Consider the following 25,961-nt stretch of genomic DNA (forward strand, 5'->3'; position numbering starts at 1 on the left):
GGAAACCACCATCGCCACCAACCACCAACTTTCTCTTCTTCTTATAATGATGATCCGATGGGCATCTCCTGAGCAACGCACCGCGCACACCACGAGATCGCAAAGAGGCCCCTTGAGTTGTTGCTGTGTTTTCATTTCACACGGTTCCGTGAGTGCCAACCCGTGTGTGTGTCTGCGTGTCTGTATGTGTCTGCGTGTGTGTGGTGTCTGCGTGTGTCTGTGTGGTCTGGCAAAAACAACCCCCTACCTCTTCGTTGGTGCCGGACGGTAACGCTGTGGTGGGCAGTGCCGTGGCGTGAGGGCCAATTTAGATTGGCCATTCCCTTCATAGCGTTTTTAGCCACCACAGCGGCCAAAAGGGCTCTGGATGGGTGCGAGGGGCTGGTAATCCTTCCAACTTAAAATGAATTACCACGATAGCTTGGGAAAAAATATCAAACGAAGCTTGTACCGGAGGCCCCGGGGGGACAGGCGTCTATGACATCTCCTGGCCAAACCCCATTTGGCGGAGCCAGGAGACTGAATCCATAACCCTCGGGGTTCCTCTAAAAGCAGCAAAAAGCCACTGCGGGTGGCCACGTGGAATGTTCAAACGCTCACTGTCGAGCAGAGGCTGCCACTCCTCTGTCAGGAGCTGGACTGGTACTGCCTGGATCTCTGTGGTATTCAGGAGGTCCGGTGTACTGGATCGAGATCCTGCCACCAAGAGGGGTGGACAGTCCTCTACTCGGGGCAGGAGACTGATTTAAAGGCAAGCTTTAAATCGAAATTTGACCTTCATGATGGTGAGCGGGCCCAGATTAAACTACGTGGCCAGGAGTCGGAGCCCTTCCCTGTTCACCTTGGGGTGCGACAGGGATGTCCTCTGGCTCCCACATTATTTAACATCTATTTCGACCACGTAGTTCGTGAAGCCTTCGATGGCTGTATCGGAGGAATTTCCATCTGGTACAGATACAATGGGAGGCTGATCGATACCCGGGTGTGCGGTCAAGGGATGGCTCCCTATTGGTCAACCATGTCTCGAACCCACTAGAGGGTTCCAGGGGCCTCTCTGTGAGGGCTACTGTGACCCTTGTCCCAGTTCGTCCGCTCTGCCGGCACACGTGTAGAAACATCGCCACTAGGGAGACAAAGGCGGCCGGGCGTGGTGCTAGCCACCCACCCCCTCGTGTACAGTTTGGGCGCTCGCACAGAGACTCACAGGCTCACGGAGACCCACACAGAGACTCACAGACACAGAGACCCACAGACACACAGACACCCACAGACCCACACAGAGACCCACAGACTCAGAGACCCACAGACACACACAGAGACAGAGACCCACATACTCACACAGAGACTCACAGACTCAGAGACCCACAGACCCGCACAAACTAGATCACAGATTCCCACACAAACTCACTACAAACACCCACACAGAGAGAGACCCATAGACTCACACAGATGCCCACAGACACGCACAAACTCACCACAGTTCCCATCACAGATTCCCACACAGAGGCTCGCTACAAATAACCACACACACAGAGAGAGACCTATAGACACACACAAACTCTCCACAGATACCCACAAGCTCACCGCAGATTTCCACACAGAGACTCACCACAAATGAGAGCACAAACTCTACGAGCGAAGTTCCTCTTCCTCGGATGGAGTTTAAGCTCCAGGTGTCTCCATCCCGCTGTCTCTCTCTCTCACCCCTCACCTGCCTCTGTCTCTAACTCCGATTAAAGCGAGAGACAGAGAGACAGACAGACAGACACAGAGAGACAGAGCGAGCGAGCAAGCGGCCCTCTACTTCCTCTTTCAGTTTGTACCCCGAGCCAGGGGGGAAGGGAGGGGGTAAGAGTGTACCTGGTTCCATGGTGTGTGTGTTGTCTGGCGTAGTAAACGTCGCCATTTTGGGAAGACAAAGGCGGCCGGGCGGGCGACCGGGTACCCGATACCCGTACCCTACCCGATACCCGTACCCGGCCGGGTACGGGTACCCGTTTGCGACCCTGGTGCGACCGGGTACGGGTAGACCGTGAGTCACTGGTGAGTAACTGTTTGTCACTCATTTCCCAACGTCTTGTGTCTCTACTCACAATTCAAGTTCCTAGAACCAACCCACCCGCGCCTGCAACATGGCTTCATCCCAGAGGTCGCAATCGGGTTACCCGTACCCTACCCATACCCGGCCGGGTATCGGGTAGGGTTCGGGTACCCGATTGTGACCCTGGTGCGGCCGGGTACGGGTAAGGAATCAAAACCCGTTTGTGACCTCTGCCTGACCCCCTACTCCCTCTGAGTGGTTGTCATCCCGAGGACAGATCCCTCCATACGGATTTATGGCTGAACCGCTGGAAGACAAAGGTGGCCGAGGAGGCTTCTCTATGGAATACATTTTCTCTTAGTTGCAGCGTGGTTGACCTATTTTGACTTTCTATTCTTCTGGATGACCCCTTGTTCTAATACCTAATAATTATTATTCGGTTTGTGATTTACCACGGTTATTACCACGTATATTCCTAGGGTTCATTGACGTTTGTTGTCTATCTGTATACAGGGATTACACTGTTTTACTCGAGTTATATTTTAATGTCCTGAGGTTAGATGTAACTAAGTTTTCACTTAAGCTTTCTTGACTGATGGAATTCGTATTCTTTGGTTTTTGGTAAGGTCACGTAGATATAAAGACACACAATATATATATGCGGTGAGTACGAGTAAAATAAGGGAATTACTAATAAAGCCACTATTGTAGACTACAGTCTTATCACGTTGATTTGTTCTTTTTGCTGAGTTTCAACTTTTACCGTTCAGGAAAACCGTTAAACAAAACGCGAGTTGTAACATTCTTAGGTTTTTTCCGTAAAGTCACGTAGGTAAAAACATTAAAATTAATAAAAGTAAAATAAAATAAAAATCACGACGTTTCGGAGGCAACACAAGCCTCCGTCTTCAGGTGGAACCGTCACAGCCACGACAGCTGTATCAAGTAAACTCAATTTTATTTTACTTTTATTAATTTTAATGTTTTTACCTATGTGACTTTACCGAAAACAACTAAGAATATGAATCCTTGCAGTCACGAAAGCTTCAAATCTAGAAAGTTGTAACATTGTTTGTCTTTGCTCTGAGCGTGTGTTTTTCTCTGGCCCCGCGTATTTTGTGCACCTCCAGAGCGGTTTGGGAATGTCGGGTCATAGACCTTTCGTCAATCTGGAGATTTCCAGATAGCCTCTAACCCCCATTTGCTCCGAAGTTTGTTGTTGAATGGTATTTTACGACCTCCAGATGCTTGGTGTGGCTTGTGAGGGGTAGAGTTGCGTTTTGGGGGTATCTGTTTTTTTTATATATATATACTTTTTTCCATTATGATTAAAAATTATTGGCCGAATTATTCTTAATATGAATTTGGAAAAAGGGGCATAAATACAACACCCCTCCACCCCACGGATCACGTGTGTGCGTTGCTAGGGGCAACCACCACGAGTCGGCCTTCTTGCGCATGCGCAGATGCGTGTTCTGGCACCACCCTGTTCTTATAAAAGGAAAAAAAAATGTTAATTTAACTACTTTAAAGTTGACATGTGAAATACGAAAAGCGCTTTTTCGTTCTGGGGCATACAGTGTGGCAAGGCCGTAATTACAGTATATATTGGGGGACACACATCCCACCCAATATTCAAATATGCTCAAAATGTCCCCCCCAATATATTGATATTAAAATAGATATATTTAAATAATTACTATGCTACGAAAGGCAACCACGCACCACCATCCGAAATAATCATGAGCAAATGTAACCATAATCATAACTAAACTTAACAACTTGCCATTATTATAACTACCAGTTCTAGTATTACGGTGCACTGCAAGTTCTGTGTGTGGTTTGTCCAAGTTGTGTTGCCCGTACCCCAGCAGAAGCCGTTGCTCGACTGCTGTGGGCAGGTACAATGTCAAACACTGTCCTGTCTCTCCATTTCATTACTTTAAAATTTATTTAAAAAATTTGGAAAACTAGACTTTAATATGAGTGTTACGTAGGCTATCACACTGTCGAGTGGAAACAAACGTTTTTTTGTGAAAACGGGCCGATTTGCGATTGCTAATCAATCATTTGAAAAGTTACTTGGAAAGTTAATTAGCCGCACATTCAGCCAGCGACCAACAATGGCGCTCACGGGCGTATTCAACTAACATTAATGTCTTTATTACGTTACATTTGTCAGGAAGCCCACGTGAAGTCTGAGTAAAGTGTTAACCATTTATGTTGCGCTGCACGTATAATATTTGTAGACAGTAGCTTTCATTGCATATTCGTATAGTATAGTGTGTAGTGTAGTGTGTAGTGTAGTGTGTAGTGTAGTGTATAGTGTAGTGTATACCATAGGTGGGACAAAGTCATTGTTATGCAAGTCCAAGTCGAGTCGCAAGTCATCAAATTCATGACTCGAGTCTGACTCGAGTCCAAGTCACATGACTCGAGTCCACATCTCATAGGTGGGACAAAGTCATTGTTATGCAAGTCCAAGTCGAGTCGCAAGTCATCAAATTCATGACTCGAGTCTGACTCGAGTCCAAGTCACATGACTCGAGTCCACATCTCATAGGTGGGACAAAGTCATTGTTATGCAAGTCCAAGTCGAGTCGTAAGTCATCAAATTCATGACTCGAGTCTGACTCGAGTCCAAGTCACATGACTCGAGTCCACATCTCATAGGTGGGACAAAGTCATTGTTATGCAAGTCCAAGTCGAGTCGCAAGTCATCAAATTCATGACTCGAGTCTGACTCGAGTCCAAGTCACATGACTCGAGTCCACATCTCATAGGTGGGACAAAGTCATTGTTATGCAAGTCCAAGTCGAGTCGCAAGTCATCAAATTCATGACTCGAGTCTGACTCGAGTCCAAGTCACATGACTCGAGTCCACATCTCATAGGTGGGACAAAGTCATTGTTATGCAAGTCCAAGTCGAGTCGTAAGTCATCAAATTCATGACTCGAGTCTGACTCGAGTCCAAGTCACATGACTCGAGTCCACATCTCATAGGTGGGACAAAGTCATTGTTATGCAAGTCCAAGTCGAGTCGCAAGTCATCAAATTCATGACTCGAGTCTGACTCGAGTCCAAGTCACATGACTCGAGTCCACATCTCATAGGTGGGACAAAGTCATTGTTATGCAAGTCCAAGTCGAGTCGCAAGTCATCAAATTCATGACTCGAGTCTGACTCGAGTCCAAGTCACATGACTCGAGTCCACATCTCATAGGTGGGACAAAGTCATTGTTATGCAAGTCCAAGTCGAGTCGCAAGTCATCAAATTCATGACTCGAGTCTGACTCGAGTCCAAGTCACATGACTCGAGTCCACATCTCATAGGTGGGACAAAGTCATTGTTATGCAAGTCCAAGTCGAGTCGCAAGTCATCAAATTCATGACTCGAGTCTGACTCGAGTCCAAGTCACATGACTCGAGTCCACATCTCATAGGTGGGACAAATTCATTGTTATGCAAGTCCAAGTCGAGTCGCAAGTCATCAAATTCATGACTCGAGTCTGACTCGAGTCCAAGTCACATGACTCGAGTCCACATCTCATAGGTGGGACAAAGTCATTGTTATGCAAGTCCAAGTCGAGTCGCAAGTCATCAAATTCATGACTCGAGTCTGACTCGAGTCCAAGTCACATGACTCGAGTCCACATCTCATAGGTGGGACAAAGTCATTGTTATGCAAGTCCAAGTCGAGTCGCAAGTCATCAAATTCATGACTCGAGTCTGACTCGAGTCCAAGTCACATGACTCGAGTCCACATCTCATAGGTGGGACAAAGTCATTGTTATGCAAGTCCAAGTCGAGTCGCAAGTCATCAAATTCATGACTCGAGTCTGACTCGAGTCCAAGTCACATGACTCGAGTCCACATCTCATAGGTGGGACAAAGTCATTGTTATGCAAGTCCAAGTCGAGTCGCAAGTCATCAAATTCATGACTCGAGTCTGACTCGAGTCCAAGTCACATGACTCGAGTCCACACCTCTGGTGTATAGCTGTACTTGCTTATGATAAATAGCATTATTAGTGTTTCTTTGATTAAAGCGCAAGCAGTTTTATTAGTCAGCTTTCATTCACAGTGAGTGTCATCATGAGCAAGAGGAAGGGTGGCAGTGACATTCGTCAGTTTTTTGGGCAGCTGCAGAAAAGAATAAAAGTAAAGTGTTGCGCCCGAAACGACGTGATTTTTTTTATTTTATATCTACGTGACTTTACCAAAAGAACCAAAGAGTATGGATTCCTGCAGTCACAAAAGCTTCAAATCAAGTTATGGTTATACTTTATTCATCCTTAATCTCTGCCATTACATATGTAATGTGAGGATATATCCGGGTCGCTGACGGATCACAACTCGTCACGATGATTGGCTCTGCCGGTCCTGGTCCATAGCCAATGGGGGGAAGCCTAGGGGCGTGGCCCTGACGTAATGGTAAGGTGACAGCTGTAAGTAGAGGATTGGTTCTGCTGGCTTTAGCCACAGCCAATGGGGAGACGAGTCAGGGGCGTGGCCCTGACGTAATGGGAAGGTAACAGCTGTAAGTAGATGATTGGTTCTGCTGGCTTTAGCCACAGCCAATGGGGGGACGAGTCAGGGGCGTGGTCCCGGGAGCCTACGATGGAGTCTAGAAGATTCCATAGAGGCTAACCAGGATTGGTGGAAAGGTACCACGTGACCCGGCTATTAAATAGGGGTGGAGACGAACAACACGTGGTCAGAACTGGAACAAACGGAGGGTGAGGCCACGCTGGAGCGGGGTCCAGGCTGCCACGTTGCTGCGCGTGTCTCTCTCTATCCCTCTCACGCTGTCTGTCAGCAGCGTGAAGGAGTGTTGTAATGAAAGACGAATAAAGACCGGATTCCAGATGTCGCTTCAACGACCTTTATTACAAATGTATAGGTTATATTTATTTTAGTTTCGACCACAATTATTGATGCTCTCTCTGGTCGCAGTAAGTCAGACAGATTGTTGCAAGGCAGGCTGTGTTTAGGGCACCTTTTCTAGCCCCCTAACCCATTTGGGGTGAGTAGAGTGGATCCTTGTGGGCTGCTCAGTCACAGCTACAGCTGCCGGGATGCTCTCCTGCCCTAATCCGAGTGCGTGACGACCTTCTATTAGCTGCCGCCTTGCTGCTGGGTTGTGACTAGGAGCTTCTAGCTGCATAGGCCTGCCCCGCTCGCCACTTGCCAATTGCCCAAGGGCTTTGGGTGTGTAGTGTGGTGGTGCGATGGCACAGTTTCTCTGGAGGGTGCCAGTGTGTGAATTAATGTATGTGCAGTGTGTGTTGCACACCAGCCTACTGCACGGGGCTTAACCAGGAACCAAGCTTAGGTCCAATGGTGAGGCAGAAAACCAAGCCGATTGGTAGGCTTCTCCGCCATATGCCATTGGCCATCTGGACTGTGGCTAATTCACACCACCGTGGTCGGCCGTTAGCCACTTGATATCCACCCGGGATGTTTTCAGGTTTTACTCCCTTAGCCTAAGTGGCTAACCAGTGCCCCGTTAGCCAGCGTGTTTCCATGTTGCGTCCAGACAGGCCTTCATGGTTACCGAAGCGGCCCAGGTGGTCGAATCACCCACCATACTTCGCCCTGTCAGGCAATCCTGTACTTCACCTGTTACTACCTCCCACTACGTGGACGAGGGGTTGGTTTTTGGGAGGCAGTCACCCACAGTCACTCACTCACCAACACACACACTCAACAACAAAACAACTGCCATTCGTCACTAAGTGGCACTTGTGCCAGGATATGTACACGTTGAGGCCAAGTGAAGTGTCGAACGCCCGCTAGCAGGTCACGGGGCAGATCCAGGTGCCACGGGTTGACAAATTGAGATGAGTAGCCAATGCGCCACCTGTGCTCCCTACTGTGCCAACTTGCTGTGCTTTAGCCACCTGGCGCTCTGCTCATTGTTGTGAGCATCGCTCCTCTGCCCTCCGTTGTTGTTGGAGGGCGACTGCATCCGACTGCCTAATAGCATCCTTCACAAGCCTCCTCCACAGAGGCTGATCTTCCTGTACCACATCACTTCTCCAGCCCATGCCGTGCCTGTTTAGCCCCATCTATCCGGCTGAACAAAACTTGTTTAGGCATGCGGTGGCTGGGCATGCGGGCTACATGAACCAGCCAATGCAGCCCTGCCTGCCAGAGGAGCTCACCATTGGGACTTTGTCCAGATCTTTAAGGATGTGTGAGCTCCTCACACAATCCTGCCTGGTTAAACCCAGGATGGATCGTAGGCAGGCCAGCCTAAATGTTTCTAACCGGCGAAGATGTTCCATTAGGGGGGGTCCACGTTTTGCAATCATAGAGAAGGAAGGGCATGACTGTGGCCGAGAAGACCTGAAGCTTTGTGTGTAGCGACAGACCAGGTAGCTTCCACGCAGCGTTACGCAACCGAGAGTGAGACCTCTGCTGTTAAACCAGAGCCGGTCATGAGCACACTGCCCAGGTATGGGAAACTCTCCACTCTCTCTACAACTGCCCTATCACCAATTGGGAGTTGTGGGGGCGGAGTGCCCGATGGTACAAAATATCCAGGCAGGTGCTTAGTTTTGGTGGGGCTGATGGTAAAGCCCCACCTCTTAGTGGCAAGCTCCAGGTTCAGCAGCAGTGCCTCCAACTCCTCCTCTGAGTGAGCAGCAATTACCAGATCATCGGCATACATAACGTGGTTCACCAATAGGGAGCCATCCCTTGATTGCACCCGGGCATCGATCAGCCTCCCATTGTATCTGTACCAGATGGAAATCCCTCCCATACAGCAATTGAAGGCTTCACGAACTACGTGGTCAAAATAGATGTTAAATAATGTGGGAGCCAGAGGACATCCCTGTCGCACCCCAAGGTGTACAGGTGTAGTTTTGTACAGACGGACTCTTCAACGTATTTTGTAGCACACACTTTTATTCGTCTTATGAACACAGTCCCTATGCACTGAGGGGTATACGGTCCCCTCACCCGTTACACTCAGAACGTACAAGCCTCCGCACCCTACAGGCTACTTAATATCCCGATCTTTCAATGTCCTCTGACTGGACCTAGGGAGATGTCTCCCCGACCACTGGTTACTCTGAACCCTAGCCCTTATAAGGGCTGGAGGGCTTGGTCCAGGGTCCTAGGCTTCTTCCGCCGTCTTGGGTCTTCGTGTAGTCGAACTCCCCGAGAGCTCTGAGCGCTCTGGCTTTATACTTGTTTGTGGCCGGGTTGTCCAATCCCCGGCCACCTTGTGGAACCCTGTGATTGGTCGTTCCCAATCTGCTTTAGGATCCCAATTCACCCTATCTGACCCTGACCGTTAGGTCGCGCGGGAAAACCTTGTCAACGATTAGCTCTCCCAGTTTGTGAACATCGAGTGGGTAACTCTACTACACAGGGAATGGCTCCGACTCCCGGCCACGTAGTTTTACCCGGGCCCGCTCACCATGGTGAAGGTCCTTAATGATCGTAAGCAGCGGGTAAGGGACTCCGAAAGCACGAAGAACAACCCAAAGCCCAGGCCTACTGATGGTATAATAGGCCTTGACCAGGTCAAAAAAGCAGAGATGTAGGTCTTGTGGGAATTCCCTACACCTCGGCTGTAGCAGACGGACAGAAAATATGGCATCCGTGCAGGACCGCCCTTTCTCAAAACCAGATTGGGGCTCAGCAAGCCTCTCCTCAGCGTGCCTGGCAAGGCGATGTTGAATAATCCTTGCCAGGACCTTTCAGGGCACACTGAGGAGTGAGATGCCCCTGTAGTTGTTAGTCTGTGCGGTCCACCTTCTTCAAGAGGGGGACCACCAGGGCATCCTTCCACTCCTGTGGATCTCCTCCACTGGTCTAGACAGTTCTTATGATGTCATGTAGGGCAGTCTGTGCACAAATGCCACCCTCCCTCAGCATTTCGCTTGGGAGATCATCTCTGCCCGGTGCTTTTCCTGGTCTCACACTCCGGATCGCCTTCAGTACTTCCTCAACAGATGGCACCTCAGCCAGCCACTCACAGGGGGTGACTTCTTCTTCCAATATTTGAGGCACCACACTCTCTCGCGCACTCTTTCACCCACTCTCTTACCCACTCGCTCACCCAGACACTCACCCAGACACTCACCCAGACACTCACTCACCCACTCGCTCACCCAGACACTCACCCAGACACTCACTCACCCACTCGCTCACCCAGACACTCACCCAGACACTCACTCACCCACTCGCTCAACCAAACACTCACCCACACACTCACTCACCCAAGTGGCTGTTCGTGATGAATGTCGGTACTATGGCACCAGGAGGTGCCTGGGTGGATAGGTGGGTTAGTCAACACCACGCCACGCACGCCCTGCCGCCTTTTTCTCTCTCCCCAATGGCGATGTTTAATGACCACTACTGCTACGACTCCACCGCAGTAAGCAGGGACAACTCATTTGAGGGCTGAGTCGACATAGGGGAGGCAGGGTTTGGTGGTAGTGGTGAGTGGTTGGTGGTTGGTGGCCTTGAGCAACAATCGAACTCTGCCCTCTTTGTCTTTTTGTAGCAGAAGCTGCTACCTCCCTCGCCTGGTATACTGGAGGGCAAAAGGTTCGATCCTGGACCCTGGCGAGATGTTAACTACCTGGCCTGGTATACAGGAGCTCGTGGGCGTCTTTAGTGTTGTAGTAGACGCTGCTAACCACCACCGCTCTCCACAGCCACAAACCACCACCAGCACCACTGCTTACCACCACCACCATCATTCATCACCGCCACCACCACCATCACCACCATCACCACCATCATCCCCACCGCTTAGCACCACCATCATCCCCACCGCTTAGCACCACCATCATCATCACCACCACATCCCCATCAACACCACCACCAGAGTTGAAGTTACAAAACTAAAAACGAACGGCAATGACACATACCGAGAAAAACGAAAAGAGGAAGACCTCCACCACCAACTCCTCCTACTCCTGCTCCTCCTCCACTTCTTACTGTTGTGTCTCTAGGAGTCTATATGTATGTCCTGCACCTCCTCCTCCCGCCACTCTTCCTCCTCCTCCCGCCTAGCGAAGCTGTCGCACAGCTTCATCACCATCCACGCCGTTCCACTAAAGCCGGCCTTGTCCAGCGCCTCGGCCAGCCTGCCGTAGGTGGCCCGCCGGCCCAGGCTCTCCCTCCAGTGCCTGAGCATGGCGTAGTTCCTCTCGTTCACGTTCCGCTCGTGGTTCTCGCTCGCCTCGCTGATGAAGGATTCCGCCAGGCCCGCGAGCCTCATCACGTAGGGGTAGGCCGAGACGACGTCGTTGTCGCACAGAGTCTGGTGGATCTGCAGCAGCTCCTTGTCTTGGGATGGTGGTGGGTGGGTGGGTTGGTGGTGGTAATAAACAAACATAATCTGATGAGCTATAAAGCTTTGTCAAGTAAAAACATGTTTTTTTTACCCTTTCTGACAGGAGTTGTGTTAAGATGTTCAAACATCTTAAATAGACGGCATTTCTTTTTTTTGCGAGGAATAAAGTTACTTAGTGGCATTAACCACACACATGGTACTTGTGGTGAACATGTAAACAAATATGGCTCTAATAATAAACTTGCATTGTCTATGAAACTGATTGGTCTATAACAGAGACAGCAGCCTTCTTTATGGTCGAATCTTACCACCAGTGTCTCACTACCCAGTGTCTCACTACCCAGTGTCTCACTACCCAATGTCTCGCTACCCAGTGTCTCACTATCCTGTGTCTCGCTACCCAGTGTCTCGCTACCCAATGTCTCAATATCCAGTGTCTCACTACCCAGTGTCTCGCTTCCCAGTGTCTCGCTACCCAGTGTCTCGCTACCCAGTGTCTCGCTACCCAGTGTCTCGCTACCCAGTGTCTCGCTACCCAGTGTCTCGCTACCCAGTGTCTGACTACCCAGTGTCTCACGACCAGTGTATCGATACCCAGTGTCTCACAATTAGTGTCTCACTACCCAGGGTCTCATTACCCAGTGTCTCGCTACCCACTGTCTCACTACCCAGTATCTCACTACCCAGGTTCTTGATCATAATCCGCATGTGTGGTTTATCTGGCTTGCGGATTAACCACGTGTTCGAGTTTTTGACGTAGCAACTACTGCTGCTACAACAGATTTTATTTGTACCAGGTCTAAGACCCCACTGCTGAGCTTTCTTGTAGCATCTCTTTCAGAAGCGACTTGCCCACCACACATTGTAGCAACTCAACCAAGTGGCTGATATCATCATCATCATGTGGACATTTGTAGCAGCAGCCAAATACTTGAAATCCATAGAGATACATCGAGACGCAGACCCATATAGATACACAGAGACCCATAAAAAATAAATATAGACCCATATAGTTACATATAGACCCATATGTATATACAAAGAGACTCATATATATATACATAGAGGCCCATAGACTAGACTAAACTCACCAGTAATTACAGGGACCCGAGTATGTCGTTTAGGATAAATCTGCGTGATTTGCTGTTCATCTTGATCCAATGCAGTCGAGTCGGGCTGATTAGAGTGACCAGGCTTCCCGTCTGGAGGTTGAACGAGAGAAAATAAAAAATCAAACGAATGCAGTCAAAATGTGCACTCAACCGAGGCTATTTTGCATACTTCATTTTTACTCAAACTAAACAATTTTTTTTTATTTTAACAGGTAAGGCTCCGCTACGGAGCTGTGTAGCAAATTTTCAGAAGCGACCTGGCCATCACGAATGATAGCGGCTCAACGAAGTGGGCTCATCACGTGGAAATGTATAGCAGCCAAATACTCTTTAACGCACGAGGTTGATTCTAAACGTGGAGGGAGGAAAACCTGGAGGACTTCCACGCAGTGACCACCACGGGGAGAGAGACAGAGAGATGCAAACTCCCAATATACAGCAGGCGTCAGGGTTGGCATTGTACCCACGACGTCCTGCTTACCAGGCGAGGTAGTTAACATTGCGCCACTGGGATTGTCTTTGTACTGTTCGCCTTTTGGCATTCTCTGATCTACTAACACACTGCTAGGGGTGCAGAGACAATGCCTTACATTGTTATTATCAGAGCATGTTTGCATGTATTTACACAAGTATGATGTGTGTATGTGGGTTAATGCATTAGTTCATGATATCTTGCAAAAGGCATCTAAATTCTGCATTACATCTTAACACCACCTCTTGTTTTTATTATTGCCAGACACGGCTGTGTATATAAATCACACCTGTTCTTAAACTTTCATCCGTTATTTTTGCATTTCTCAAGCTTCAAAACAAACAAACAAACTACACAAAAACAACACGGCTTTTCGATACCGGGACGGGAGGCCATCGTGTGATATTTTTTCGTTCACTCACCGGGGCGATGTTTCGCGCCCGTGTGCCTCTTAACAAGGATGGCACCCAAGTTTTGGTTCCACAACTGTAGCAGCGCTGTCTGCCATCTCTGGTGTAGAGGCCAATAAGTTCCGAACACTTAAATGAGGGTTATTATTCCAAAATTATCAAAGCAGTGTTTGCTTACATTGTCATTGTACTGTCCGTCTTTTGGCTTCATTATCTGGTCTAACATAGGTGCAGAGACAAGGCCATGGACAAGGCTGTCTCTGGTGTAGGCCAATGAGTTCCAAACACAACAAAACCGTAACATCAGAAGTATTTGTTTTATATCAAAGCAGCAGCCGTGTATCGTTTTGCATTGCTTTACCACAAGCGTGATGTGTGGTCGACACACAGGCTGAGATCCACTCCGTTAGCTGGGGGTAGTGGTCCTGTAGGCTTTCGAGAGCCCTCCAGAGCGTGAGGCACTCTTCCCTGTCGATGAACTCGTCGATCAAAAAGTTGGCGCGCTCCTCTTTCACCGTGATGTCGCGGGCCCTCTTGTATATGTCGCGAGAGATCAAATCCCTGCTGTCCAAGTAGTCGAGCAGGTACGTGGGGTCCCTGCCAATCCACTTCTTCAGTTCCGGCATCTTTTCTTTGATCAGCTTGGCAGCCATTGACTCGTCCATGTCTCGAACTGGTGAGTAGTGGAGGAGATGCGATGTCACAGTAAATGCCGGTGTTCATCTCTTTCTCTCCTCTCTCTGTGTGCGTGTGTGTATATAGTGGGGGAGTCCGGCAAACAATCCCTTACCTCCGTGGTGGTGTTGGACAGCAACACGGTGGTGGTTGTGAGCAATGCCATGGAGGGAAGGACAATTCATATCGGGTATACCCCTCATGGCACTTGTAGCCATCACAGCGGCCAAATGGGTGCTCTGGATGGGTGCGTGGGTCTGGTAACCCCTCCACCTTCAATTTAACTACCCCTAAACTACTGGGTAAAACAACATGTGCATTGTCGTTCTCTTCTAGCACCATGTGCACCTCTAGCATGTGACCTGTTGTTCTCTTTTAGCCCGGCCCCCCCCAATACGTTCCATTCATTGGCTACCACATTCAAATAAGCTCCTCCCCCCCTCCTCCCCCCCCCCCCTTAACTTGTATGTATGAACTTGTATCTTGAATTTGTTTTTGCCTCACTTGATGCAGCAAATCTGGCTGTGATGGTCCCACCTGATGACGGAGACTTGTGTTGCCTCCGAAACGTCGTGATTTATTATTTTATTTGTATTATTACTTTTATTAATTTTAATTTTATGTTTTTACCTACGTGACTTTACCGAAAAAACCTAAGAGTAAAAAAACATAACTCTGATAATGTGTGCACTGTCCTTGAAATTGATTGGTCCACACCCGAGACAGCTTTCTTTAGAGCCTAGTCTCACATGGTGTTGGACCAGATGACGCCAAAAGGCGCACAACTCAAAGACAATGCACCATCAGAATATGAGAGCTCGGGGTAAGCATTTACACCATTGGAACCTCATTTGCCAGTAGCAAAAGATGATAATTGGTTTTTTACCCTTTTATCTGGCAACAAAACTGACACCTTTTTTATAAGGAGTCATGTTTGCATTGACCACAATACCTGCAGTCGGAATGCAAACAAAAAAACACTAGGCTCTAAGGAAAGCTGTCTCAGGTGTGGACCAATCACTTTCAAGGACAGTGCATACATTATCAGAGTTATGTTTTTTGTTTGTATTCCGACTGCAGGTATTGTGGTCAATGCAAACATGACTCCTTGTAAAAAAGGTGTCAGTTTTGTTGCCAGATAAAAGGGTAAAAAAACAATTATCATATTTTGCTACTGGCAAATGAGGTTCCAATGGAATATCAAAGCAGTGTTTGCTTACATTGTCATTGTACTGTCCGTCTTTTGGCTTCATTATCTGGTCTAACATAGGTGCAGAGACAAGGACATGAACAAGGCTGTTTCTGGTGTAGGCCAATGAGTTCCAAACACAACAAAGCCATAGCATGAGTATTTTTTTCATATCAAAGCAGCTGCAGCATTTCGTTTAGCATTGATTTACCACAAGCATGATGTATGCTCGATGCACAGGCTGAGATCCACTCCGTCAGCTGGGGGTAGTGGTCCTGTAGGCTTTCGAGAGCCCTCCAGAGTATGAGGCACTCGTCCCTGTCAATGAACTCGTCGATCAAAAAGTTGGCGCGCTCCACTTGCACCGGCATGTCGCGGACTCTCTTGTATATGTCGCGAGAGATCAAATCCCTGCTCTCCAAGTAGTCGAGCAGGTACGTGGGGTTCCTGCCAATCCACTTCTTCAGTTCCGGCCTCTTCCCTTTGATGAGCTTGGCAGCCGTCGACTCATCCATGTCTCGAACAACTGGTGAGCAGTGGAGGAAATGCGACGCCACAGTAAATGCTGGTGTTCATCTCTGTCCTCTCTCTGTGTGCGTGTGTGTTTATAGTGGGGGAGTACGGCAAACACAATCCCTTACCTCCGTGGTGATGTTGGACAGCAACACTGTGGTGGATGTGAGCAATGCCATGGAGGGAAGGACAATTCCTATCGGCTAAACCCATCATGGCACTTGTAGCCACCACTGCAGCCAAATGGGTTCTCTCGATGGGTGTGAGGGGCTGGTAACCCCTCCACCTTCAATTCAACTACCACTAAACTACATGCAAAATATTGAGCTAAGCTTGTGACGGCTAGAGGTCGGCGTGGTAAAATCCAACATTGTTCCCTCTTCTCCTTTCCTCACCACCTTCGCCAAACTGCGCTGCCCCCGTGTGGTGAGGTTGTGGTTGAATTTTCACCCGTGGCCCGTAAGACAAGGTGGTGTACATGCAGATGTTTTGGAGTATGAAGAAGCCACTCACAAATCCTTGCAGGGCCCCAAGTATTTTGTTTGGAATCAATCTGCGTGATTTGCTGTTCATCTTTACCTGCATAAGGTCCAGTCTCAGGGATTGGTGCCTTCCAATTAAGCAGGCCCAATGCAGTCGATTCTTGCTGATTAGAGTTACCAGGCTCCCCTTCTGGAGGATGAAAGAAAGAAAATAAAAACAATCAAATGAATGCAGGCAAAATGTTAAAAAGGGTGTGCAGCCCTGATATTGCCCGTTCACTCTACCGAAGATGTTTGGCATACTTCATTTTTATAAAAAAAAGATACTAGTTTTGTGTATTCCCATTAAGCAGACCCAATGCAGTCGATTCTTGCTGATTAGAGTTACCAGGCTCCCCTTCTGGAGGTTGAACGAGAAAAGATAAAAAATCAAGTGAATGCAGGCAAAATGTAACAAAATTGTGTGCAGCCCTGATATTGCCAGTTCACACCACCGAGGATGTTTGGCATACTTCATTTTTACTAAAGCGAAACTCTTTATTATTTTACCAGGTAAGGCCCTACTGACTGAGCTATGTAGCTCTTTTTTAGAAGCAACCTGGCTATCACAAATGATAACGGCTCAACAAAGTGGCTGATTACCATCATCATCATCATCGCGTAGATATGTATAGCAGCAGCCAATACTCTTAAATGTGTGACGTTGATTCTAAATGTGGAGGGAAAAACCGGAGAACCTGGAGAAAAAATCGACGCTACCACCACGGGCAGAGGGAGAGATGCAAACTCCAAATATACAGCAGGTGTCAGGGTCAGAACCAAACTGACAACTTCCTATATACCAGGCGAGGAAGCTAAAATCTCACCCTCAGCCAATCAGCGACGCCCTTTTATGCATGGGGCATTTATTGACCTCAGACTTGGCTTTGCTGAACATGACAGTTGATCATCGATTATCCAGCACGCGATTAACTGGCTTCCAACATTATCCGGCGGTCCCGGGCCGATTCGGCGAAACCACTCCAAAGGCTGTAACCAGTCCGGTGATCGGCACCGCGTGCGTGACAAAGTAGCTACACTTGATTCCATTGTTAAATATTACGTACAGTGCATTGTACACTACATACAACTTAATGAAAATACTGCACGCATATGCATACGAATCAGCAGGCGTTCATAAGAGTATTCGGCTGCTGTACATTTCCACGTGGTGGGTAGCCACTTTGTTGAGCCTCTATCATTTGTGATAGCCAGGCTTCTGGAAACATGCTACATATTTCAGTGGGGCCTTACTTGGTAAAATCAAATACTTTTAGTTTAGTACTTGATTATGAATCTAACCCAAAAAAAACCTTTATCATGAATGATATTGTGAGTACGCCTTTTGGCGTCATCTGGTCCAACACCAATGGAGACTAGGCTCTAAGAAAAGCTGTCTCGGGTGTGGAACGATCAACTTCAAGGACAGTGCATATCATTATCATTATCAAAGTTGTTTCTTTTTGTTTGCATTTTGACTGCTTGTGTTGTGGTTATTGCAAACATGATGCCTTGTATAAAGGTGTCAGTTTTTGTACCAGTTGAAAAGGTAAAAACCTATCACTATATTTTGCCACTGGTAAAGGAGATGTCTCATAGAGTATGAATGATATTGGTTGGCATGAAAGCCCTAATACGCGTTAAATTGAAGGTGGCTTTAGTGGCTATTTAATCAGCTGTCTCCCCTATTGAGTCAACCGCCACTCTCTCCAGAGTGCAAGTCCAATGGTGGTCACATTCTGTCACGCTTTTACCTGGTCTGGTGAAAAACTTAAAGGTGCCATCTGTGGGAACAGAAGAGCTTCATAGATCATCAGATTTCCTCCAGTATAAAAATATAAATAAATAAACCTGATTCTGAACTTTATGACCTCACGCCCCCTTACTGGACCATGAGTGAATAACAAGCTTCAGGACTCTTGGGATTTTTTCTTCAAGTATATAAATAAATATTCTGATTTTCAACTTTCTGACGCCGTGCACAAACTGGACATGAAGTCAATGAAGAGCTTCACGGATCTTGGGATTTTCTCCGCCTCCAGTGAATAAATAAATAAAGATTCGAGTTCACAGGTGCAACGCGAGAAGTAAAAATGGTCGCTACTTTACCGCATGGAAATCTTCCCCCCTTCTTCTTGTAAATGAACGCAGCAGCAGCAGCGACAATCAGAAGCAGCAGAACCACGGACACCACAATACCCGCTGTCTTGCTTCCTCCTGTTTAAAAAAGAGACGCACGCAGGATTATGTGTGTGTCTGTGTGTGTCACTGTCTCTCTGTGTCTCTGTGTGTTTCTCTTTATGTGTCTGTGTGTATGTCTGTGTATGTGTCTATGTATGTTGATGATCTGATGATTGCTGCTCACTCAAATAAAGAGTTGGAAGTGCTGCTGTTGAAACTGGAGTATGCCACTAAGAGGTGGGGTCTTACCACCAGCCCCACCAAAACTAAGTATGGGTATTTTGTGTGATGGAGCAGTTGTGGAGAGAGTGGAAAGATTCCCATACCTGGGCGGTGTGCTTATGACCAGCTCCTGTTTACACAGCAGAGGTCTCACTCTGAATCAGTCAGGCGGCATTATCCTTTCATCGGCTGCGTAACGCTGCTGTGTGGAAGTTACCTGGTCGGTTGCTCCTAACGAAGCTTCGGGTCTTCTTGGCCACAGTCATGCCCTCCCTTCGCTATGCTTGTGAAAGACTGCCATATATAACCAGAGCATGTTTTTGTTTGCATGTCCACTATTGGTAAGTGTGATGAGTGCAGACAATTCCTTGCAAAAGGTTTCTGTTTGGTGTTTTAACATCTTAACACCTACTTTTTTATTTCCAGAAATGGTTGAACCTATTCTTATATTTTGATACTGGTGTAATAAAGCTCGTTGAGGCGACTTCTGGAATCCGTCTTTTATTCAACTTGTATTACAGCTTTCCTTCACGCTGCTGACAGGCAGCGTGAGAGGGACAGATAGAGAGCAAGACACACTGCAACGTGGCAACCCGGAGCCCCGCTCCCGCGTGGCCCCCTTCCTCAGTTCGTTCCCGTTCTGACCACGTGTCGCTCGTCTCCACCCCTATTTAATACCCGGGTCACGTGGTACGTTTCCCCCAATCCTGGTTAGCCTCCATGGAACATTCCAGGCTCCCTCGTCAGCTCCCGGGACCACGCCCCTGACTCATCTCCCCATTGGCTGTGGCCAAAGCCAGCAGAACCAATCCTTACAGCTGTCACCTTTCCATTACGTCAGGGCCACGCCCCTAGGCTTCCCCCCATTGGCTATAACCCAGGACCGGCAGAGCCAATCATCTTGACGAGTTGTGATACGTCAGTGAGCCGGATATATCCTCACATTACACTGGCAAGGGAGGTCCCATGATGGTGTTAGGATGTTCAAACTACCAAATAGATCTATTTTTTGCGAGGCATGAAATCTCCATTAACCACACAAACTTGTCGAAAAACATGCAAACACGCTCTGATAATAATGTAGTGGTTCACACGAGGGAGGAAGAGACTTCTTTGGAGGCAACACGTTTATTTCACAATAAGCCCTCAAACACTAAGGGGTATATAACTGCCCCTTCACCAGCTACCCTAGTGAGGTATCTCCTCCGGGCTCGCTAACGCTAGCTCACACGGGGTGGCTATTTCGGACCGGATGTGGCGTGACATGCCCACGTGGAAATTTACAGTAAACGCACAAGGTCACGCACTCCACATGCTGCACCCCTCCACAATAACTATTAGCGGGTGACATCACTCCACATGGGGCAACCCCCCCCCCCTCATTAATAATCATGAGCTGAACAATTTTTCTATTGAATATTTCACATTTACTGCAATATACACTGCAATATACACCCAGTCTTTGGACGAGAAAACAAGCTAGTAGTGTAAAGTCGTAATGTAGTAACTCGGCGGGAGACGACTTCACGGGTAGCACACTCTTTATTTCACCAAACTCGTTCACAGGTGACTAACAACCACTTAGTATCCCGGGTGACAACCACCCACTTAGCTACTCTGGCGACTAACGCCCACTGAGCTACTCGGGTGACTAACACCCACTTATCTACTCTGGCGACTAACGCCCACTGAGCTACTCGGGTGACCAACACCCACTTAGCTACTCTGACGACTAACGCCCATTGAGCTACTCTGGACACTCCCTGCCCGGGGTGTCCGTCTTGACTGTGGGTCCCCAGCCCGACCCACGTGGGCGTCGGACCCCGGGTCCCACAGTCTCGCCTCCGAGCCACACAGGGCCCCGGTCCCTACAAGGACGGCGGGACTAGGGGTCTCGGGGCACTAGGTCTTCAACTCCGTCTTCGATCTTCAACTGGATAACTTCTCCTCGAGTGCTCTCGCGCGTCCCCCTTTATACCCCACCTGCGGACGTCGCTGCGAGCACCCATCCTATTCGACCAATCACTGGGCGCTGGCTACGATCCTGTTTTCCCACATCTCAGCGTGCCTCACCACCCACGCCGCGCCGCCCCGTCATCTGTCACTCCCGGCGCGCGCGTCCATACCACGCCCACAACGCGTGCCCAACCCCGCACCCCGTGCCGCCACGTGATCCATCACTGTCACAGTCGGCGCACGTCAACACCACCACTACATCACCCCCTACCACATAGCTCGTAGCCGACCCGGCTGCTATAAAAATATACAAACCCCCCTTCCCCCTGTGTGCCCCGTAACACAACAACAACAACAAGAACAACAACTAACGTAACAACACAACACAACGCGAACACTGCCATCCGCAACCATCAACCAATGCCACCACGACAACAGAACAATATATACAATCCGGCGAGTGACAATACCAATGTGTATGCAGAAAGAAAAATAAACGTATTTTTTTTTTCTTTTTTTCGACTCGTGCAGCGTCCCATTCTTTCCGAGCGTCCCTAGAACGGGACATTACCCCGGCAGAGGGGAACACCGGGCGAGCTCGGTGTCGAAAAAAAACGTCTTCATGAAAATTGTTGTGCCCTAGCCCGAGTCCGCCTTGCCGGCCCGTCGTACGGCACCAGACGCGGTTGACCGTCCGGTGGTGCCGGCAGTTCAGGAAGACATTGGCCAGGCATCGAGGACCCGCGCGTGCCGCGGGGTTCCGGTTCCCGACGGTCACCAGCCGTCAAGCCCGAGGCACCTGGGGGTGGGTCAGGTGGAGACACGTGAGGATCAGCCTGCGACACATCCCCCCCCAAGTCGACGGTCACATCACACGCCCGGTCGTTACGGCACAGAACGGGGTCACACGGTGTCGCATAGGGCTTCAGTCGGGAGGGGTGCACGTACCAACGGCGTTTTTCCCATTTAATCTGTATACTCTGGGGTCGTGCAACCCGCACAATTTCCACCGGTCCCCTCCAAGGTCTCAACAATTTGGGGGACGTAGCCAACGGTGCATGTGGACAATGCAGCCAGGCCTTATCGCCTGGTTTCCAATCGTGCGTATGCACCCTCCGCCCATGCAATCTCTCGTTCGCGATTTGCCGAGACCGCGAATTCAACCTCGCCGCCTCCCGCGCTTCAGTCAATTTGGCGATATTAAATTTGATGTGATCTGCCAATTTTGATTTTGCACGTGGCTGGGAAATCCCCAGTTGGACGTCCATGGCCGGATCGGCCTCCCGCCCATACATAAGAAAAAATGGGGAAAACCCCGTCGCCGCATGAGGGGCCATTCGATAGGCCGCGAGTACCCCCGGCACCTGTAAGTCCCAATCAACCTGATCGTCGCAGACCTGTTGGCACAGCATAGACGTAATCGTCCTGTTCAGACGCTCAACCATCCCGTCAGTCTGCGGGTGGTAGGGGGAAGTACGCACTTTCTTTGTACCCAACAGGTCGCACACCTCGCGCAACAAAACGCTCGAAAAATTCTTTCCTTGATCCGTCAGCAAGCGTTCGGGGGCGCCCTTGTCCAAAACATAACCCTGGACGAAGGCGTCCGCCACCGCTGCAGCCGACTGGTTGGCGAGTGGCCATGCCATGGGCCATCGGGTGAAGTATTCTACGCCAACCAGCAAGAACCTATTTCCCCTCGGTGTAGCCGGAAAGGGCCCCAAGATGTCCAACGCAACCAATTCGTTTGTGCGCGAAACTTGAATGGATTGCAGCGGTGGATTAGCTGCCAATGGTGGCGGTTTTCTTTTGGCACACCCTACGCATCCCTTAAGAATGTTCGCCACGTCGTTACCCATCCCCGGCCAATAATAGTCTCGCTGGATTAGGGCGAGCGTTTTGTGAAAACCCAGATGCATGAGCCGTTCATGAGCTGCCAGAACGACCCTACCCCGCATAGCAACAGGCACAACGAGCGCGTGACGCCGGGACATGTTGTCCCACTTCATCAAAAGGCCCTGTCTGCACACCCAGGAACCGACCCGCGCATCCCCTACCTCGGGAGCGCCAACTTTTCGACGTAGCGTAAGTAGGGAGCTGTCGGACATTTGGAGACGGCCCCACTCAATGAGGGGCAAAGACAACAGCGAATCCCTCCCCGTGGGAGCGTCGACTCCCGGGGTGTCAGTGGCGGCGAGCGCAACTCCCGGGGTGTCGGCGACCGGGGGTTTGCACCGCGCCGATCCCAGCAAACATGCGCAGTCCGTGCGCGGTGGCAACCGCGACAAGGCGTCCGCATTTGAGTGTCGTAATCCCTTGCGGTAAATCGTCGTGAATTGGTAGTCCTGAAGGACCTCCAACCATCGGGACAATTGGCCCGATGGCTGTGCCACGCGCATAGCGTATTGTAGAGCCGCATGGTCCGTACGGACCGTAAAATGACGGCCGTAAAGATACGGCCTGAATTGCTGTGTAAAAAACACAATCGCTAACAATTCACGGCGAGTCACGCAATAGCGTTGTTCGGCGGGGGAAAGAACTCTACTACCGTAGGCGACCACCCGTTCAACCCCCCCGACCACCTGTGAGAGCACCCCCCCGATACCCGTGTTGCTGGCATTTGTGTCAAGCAAAAACGGTTGTGTGAAATCGGGGTAACACAAGGGGGGAGCCTGCACCAAGGCGTCACGAAGGGAGCAGAACGCAGCCTCCTCTTCCGCCCCCCAGTGAAACCGCACACCCTTAGCCGTCAAAGCGTGCAGGGGCCTGGCTATGGTGGCAAACTGCTTGACAAAACGACGGTAATAGGAGGCGAAACCAATAAAACTGCGAACCTCCGTGACCGAGGTTGGCGTTGGCCATGAGCTGACGCAGTGCGTCTTAGCAGGGTCTGTCGAGATCCCTGAACGACTCACGATATGGCCCAAATACCTGACCGATTCCCGAAGCAGAAAACATTTAGCCGGTTTAAATTTAAGCTTAGCGGAACGCATCCTGAGGAACACCGCTCTCAGTCGCTGGAGGTGCTCCTCAAAAGTCCGACTGAAAACGATGATATCGTCGAGATAAATCAAACAGGTGTCCCATTGGAGGCCCGACAAAACCAATTCCATGAGTCTCTGGAACGTGGCGGGAGCGGAATGTAAGCCCATGGGCAAACGGTTGAATTCAAATAGGCCACCAGGTGTCCGGAAAGCGGTTTTAGGTTTAGATTCGCTATCGAGTGGTAATTGCCAAAATCCGGAAAGCAGATCGAGTGTGGAAAAAAACTGTGCTCCCGCCAAGGCATCCAGCGACTCATCCATCCTGGGGAGCGGATACGCATCCGCCATCGAGATTTTGTTTAAGCGGCGGAAATCGACACAAAACCGCAAGGACCCGTCCTGTTTTTTAACTAGGACAATAGGAGCACCCCACGGACTAGAAGAGGGCGAAATGATATCGGCCGCCAACATATCATTAACCGCCGATTGCACACGCTCCTTCTCGGCTGGGCTGAGCCGGAAGGGATTCTGTCGAATAGGGGCCGCGTCCCCTGTAGCTATGTGGTGGCGCAACAGGTCCGTGCAGCCGATATCGTACTTATGTTTGCTGAACACGTCAGCAAACTCGAGTAGCAAACCCCTCAATGCTCCCAATTGCACTTTGGACAAGTTAGCAGAACCGGCACACAACGAGTCCAACCACTCTGTCCCCTCATCGCTTGGAGGATGCGACTCGACAGTGAAATCTGCTTGAGCCACGAGCCGTTCCTCAACGGGTAGCGGCGCGGCGTGAGCCAGCACCGTTCCCTGCGCAATTACGGCCGGCCGCGACCCCGTATTCAGGACCATTACGAACGGCTCACTGTCCCCTCTCACCATGGTTTGAGCAACCGCTAAGTCGAGGCCCCTTCTGGCCCTGTTAGACGGCCCCAACAGCACTCCCTGTGCCTCCGCACCCACCCCGAGTGGTTTCCTCAGCCGAAGGGGTACCAACATTTGCGATCCCGGGGGCACCCGTACAGTCTGAGTTGCCAGCGCCTGCACCGTCGCACAAACCGTGCGTATTTTGGTAGGGCTCGTCAAGAACGCAACCCGCCGACCCGACGGAAGCTCAATGCAGGCCTGATCCATGAGAATTTTGATGGGCATTTTGGACAAAAAGTCCGTACCTAGCAAACAGGGAACGGCCAGCGATGATGATACAAAAATAGGGCCCGCCAATTTGATGTCACCAATGCAAATAGTCGCCCGAATCTGGCCGATGATCCCCAGGGATCCCCCATTCGCCGCATAAAATGGCACGTCCACAGGCAGAAGGGGTCTACTTTGGACGGGAAGAATGTTATAAATAAGGTCCGAAATGATAGTGGCCGACGCACCCGTGTCCACAAGCACCCGGACCTCAACCCCGTCAATAAACCCCGTTACCACGGATGACCCGGCCGACGCAGCCACTATCCTGTGGGCCAATTCGGACCATTCGACTGCTTGCGGGCCGTGTACGGACCCCCCTCGCCGAAGTGAACCCCCGGCACCCAGCCGCGAACCCCCCACCGCCAAGCGGCGACCCGAACGTGCCGTGTATGTGGACCGAGCGTGTGAGGTGCCGCGACTTGCCGGGTTTTGTTGGGATGACTTGTGGGCCTGGTCGTCGTCCCGACGTGGTCCCGCGGCGCGCTGACGCGGGGCCCGGCACCCGGCTGCGACGTGACCCCGAAGGCCGCAGTTGTAGCAGACGACGAGGGACGTCGTAGGTTTCGGTTGCTCCAGCTTGCGGGATGAACGTGTGGGCGAACGACCTCCCGTTCTCCACTCCCCCGGACGCGATGCAGCGAAGGCCTGTTCCTGATCCGCCGCTGGCTGAGGTTCGGCGATCATGGCGGCCAGTGCCGCGTTCCCCGCCAATTTGCAGACGACCGTCGGCTTGCGCTTGAGGACCTCGTACGCGTGAATGCTCGTGGCGATCGCCAGGGAGCAGATATCCATTTCGTCTGCCACATTGATGGGGACCCCCAACTCGTGGGCCAACGCCAGCAGCTGCTCCGTCACCATGGCGTCCTTCCCCTCCTTGTCCATGCGGGGAAAAGCTGCGTCCGCCAAGGCGAGCAGCGCCGTGCGATAGGCGAGCGTCGTTTCTCCAGCCACCTTTCGCCGATCGTAGAACTGGTGGCGACAGGTGGAGGGCGGCCCGAACACCTTCGCCATCAGGTGTAGTGCGGCCTGGAGCGTAGAGCGGGACGACCTTGCAGCAGATGTGAAGGCTGCAAGCGCGTCGTCGTCGAGCATCGCTGGCAACGCACGCAGGGCAGTGGTGTCGGACCACCCCGACATTTCCTGATGAGCGAGGAACCTTCGTTGGAAGGCTCC

The 25,961-nt window shown here is 50.2% G+C and overlaps 1 protein-coding gene across 1 annotated transcript in view; it reads right to left on the minus strand.

Moving 5' to 3' along the window:
* Positions 1-10,925: 10,925 nt before the first annotated feature.
* Positions 10,926-25,961, minus strand: part of LOC144953825 (uncharacterized) — a 29,938-nt gene continuing 14,902 nt past the window's right edge. The window contains exons 6-11 of the mRNA XM_078884474.1: positions 18,364-18,471; positions 16,313-16,405; positions 15,432-15,746; positions 13,718-14,029; positions 12,454-12,564; positions 10,926-11,355 (exon numbers count right to left, since the gene is read on the minus strand). Of these exons, the coding sequence (XP_078740600.1) occupies positions 11,015-11,355; positions 12,454-12,564; positions 13,718-14,029; positions 15,432-15,746; positions 16,313-16,405; positions 18,364-18,471 (1,280 nt within the window). The 3' untranslated portion in view covers positions 10,926-11,014. The remainder of the gene's footprint in view (positions 11,356-12,453; positions 12,565-13,717; positions 14,030-15,431; positions 15,747-16,312; positions 16,406-18,363; positions 18,472-25,961) is intronic.

This window comes from Lampetra fluviatilis (genome assembly GCF_964198595.1).
Source record: "Lampetra fluviatilis chromosome 45 unlocalized genomic scaffold, kcLamFluv1.1 SUPER_45_unloc_2, whole genome shotgun sequence".
Lineage (NCBI taxonomy): Eukaryota > Metazoa > Chordata > Hyperoartia > Petromyzontiformes > Petromyzontidae > Lampetra > Lampetra fluviatilis.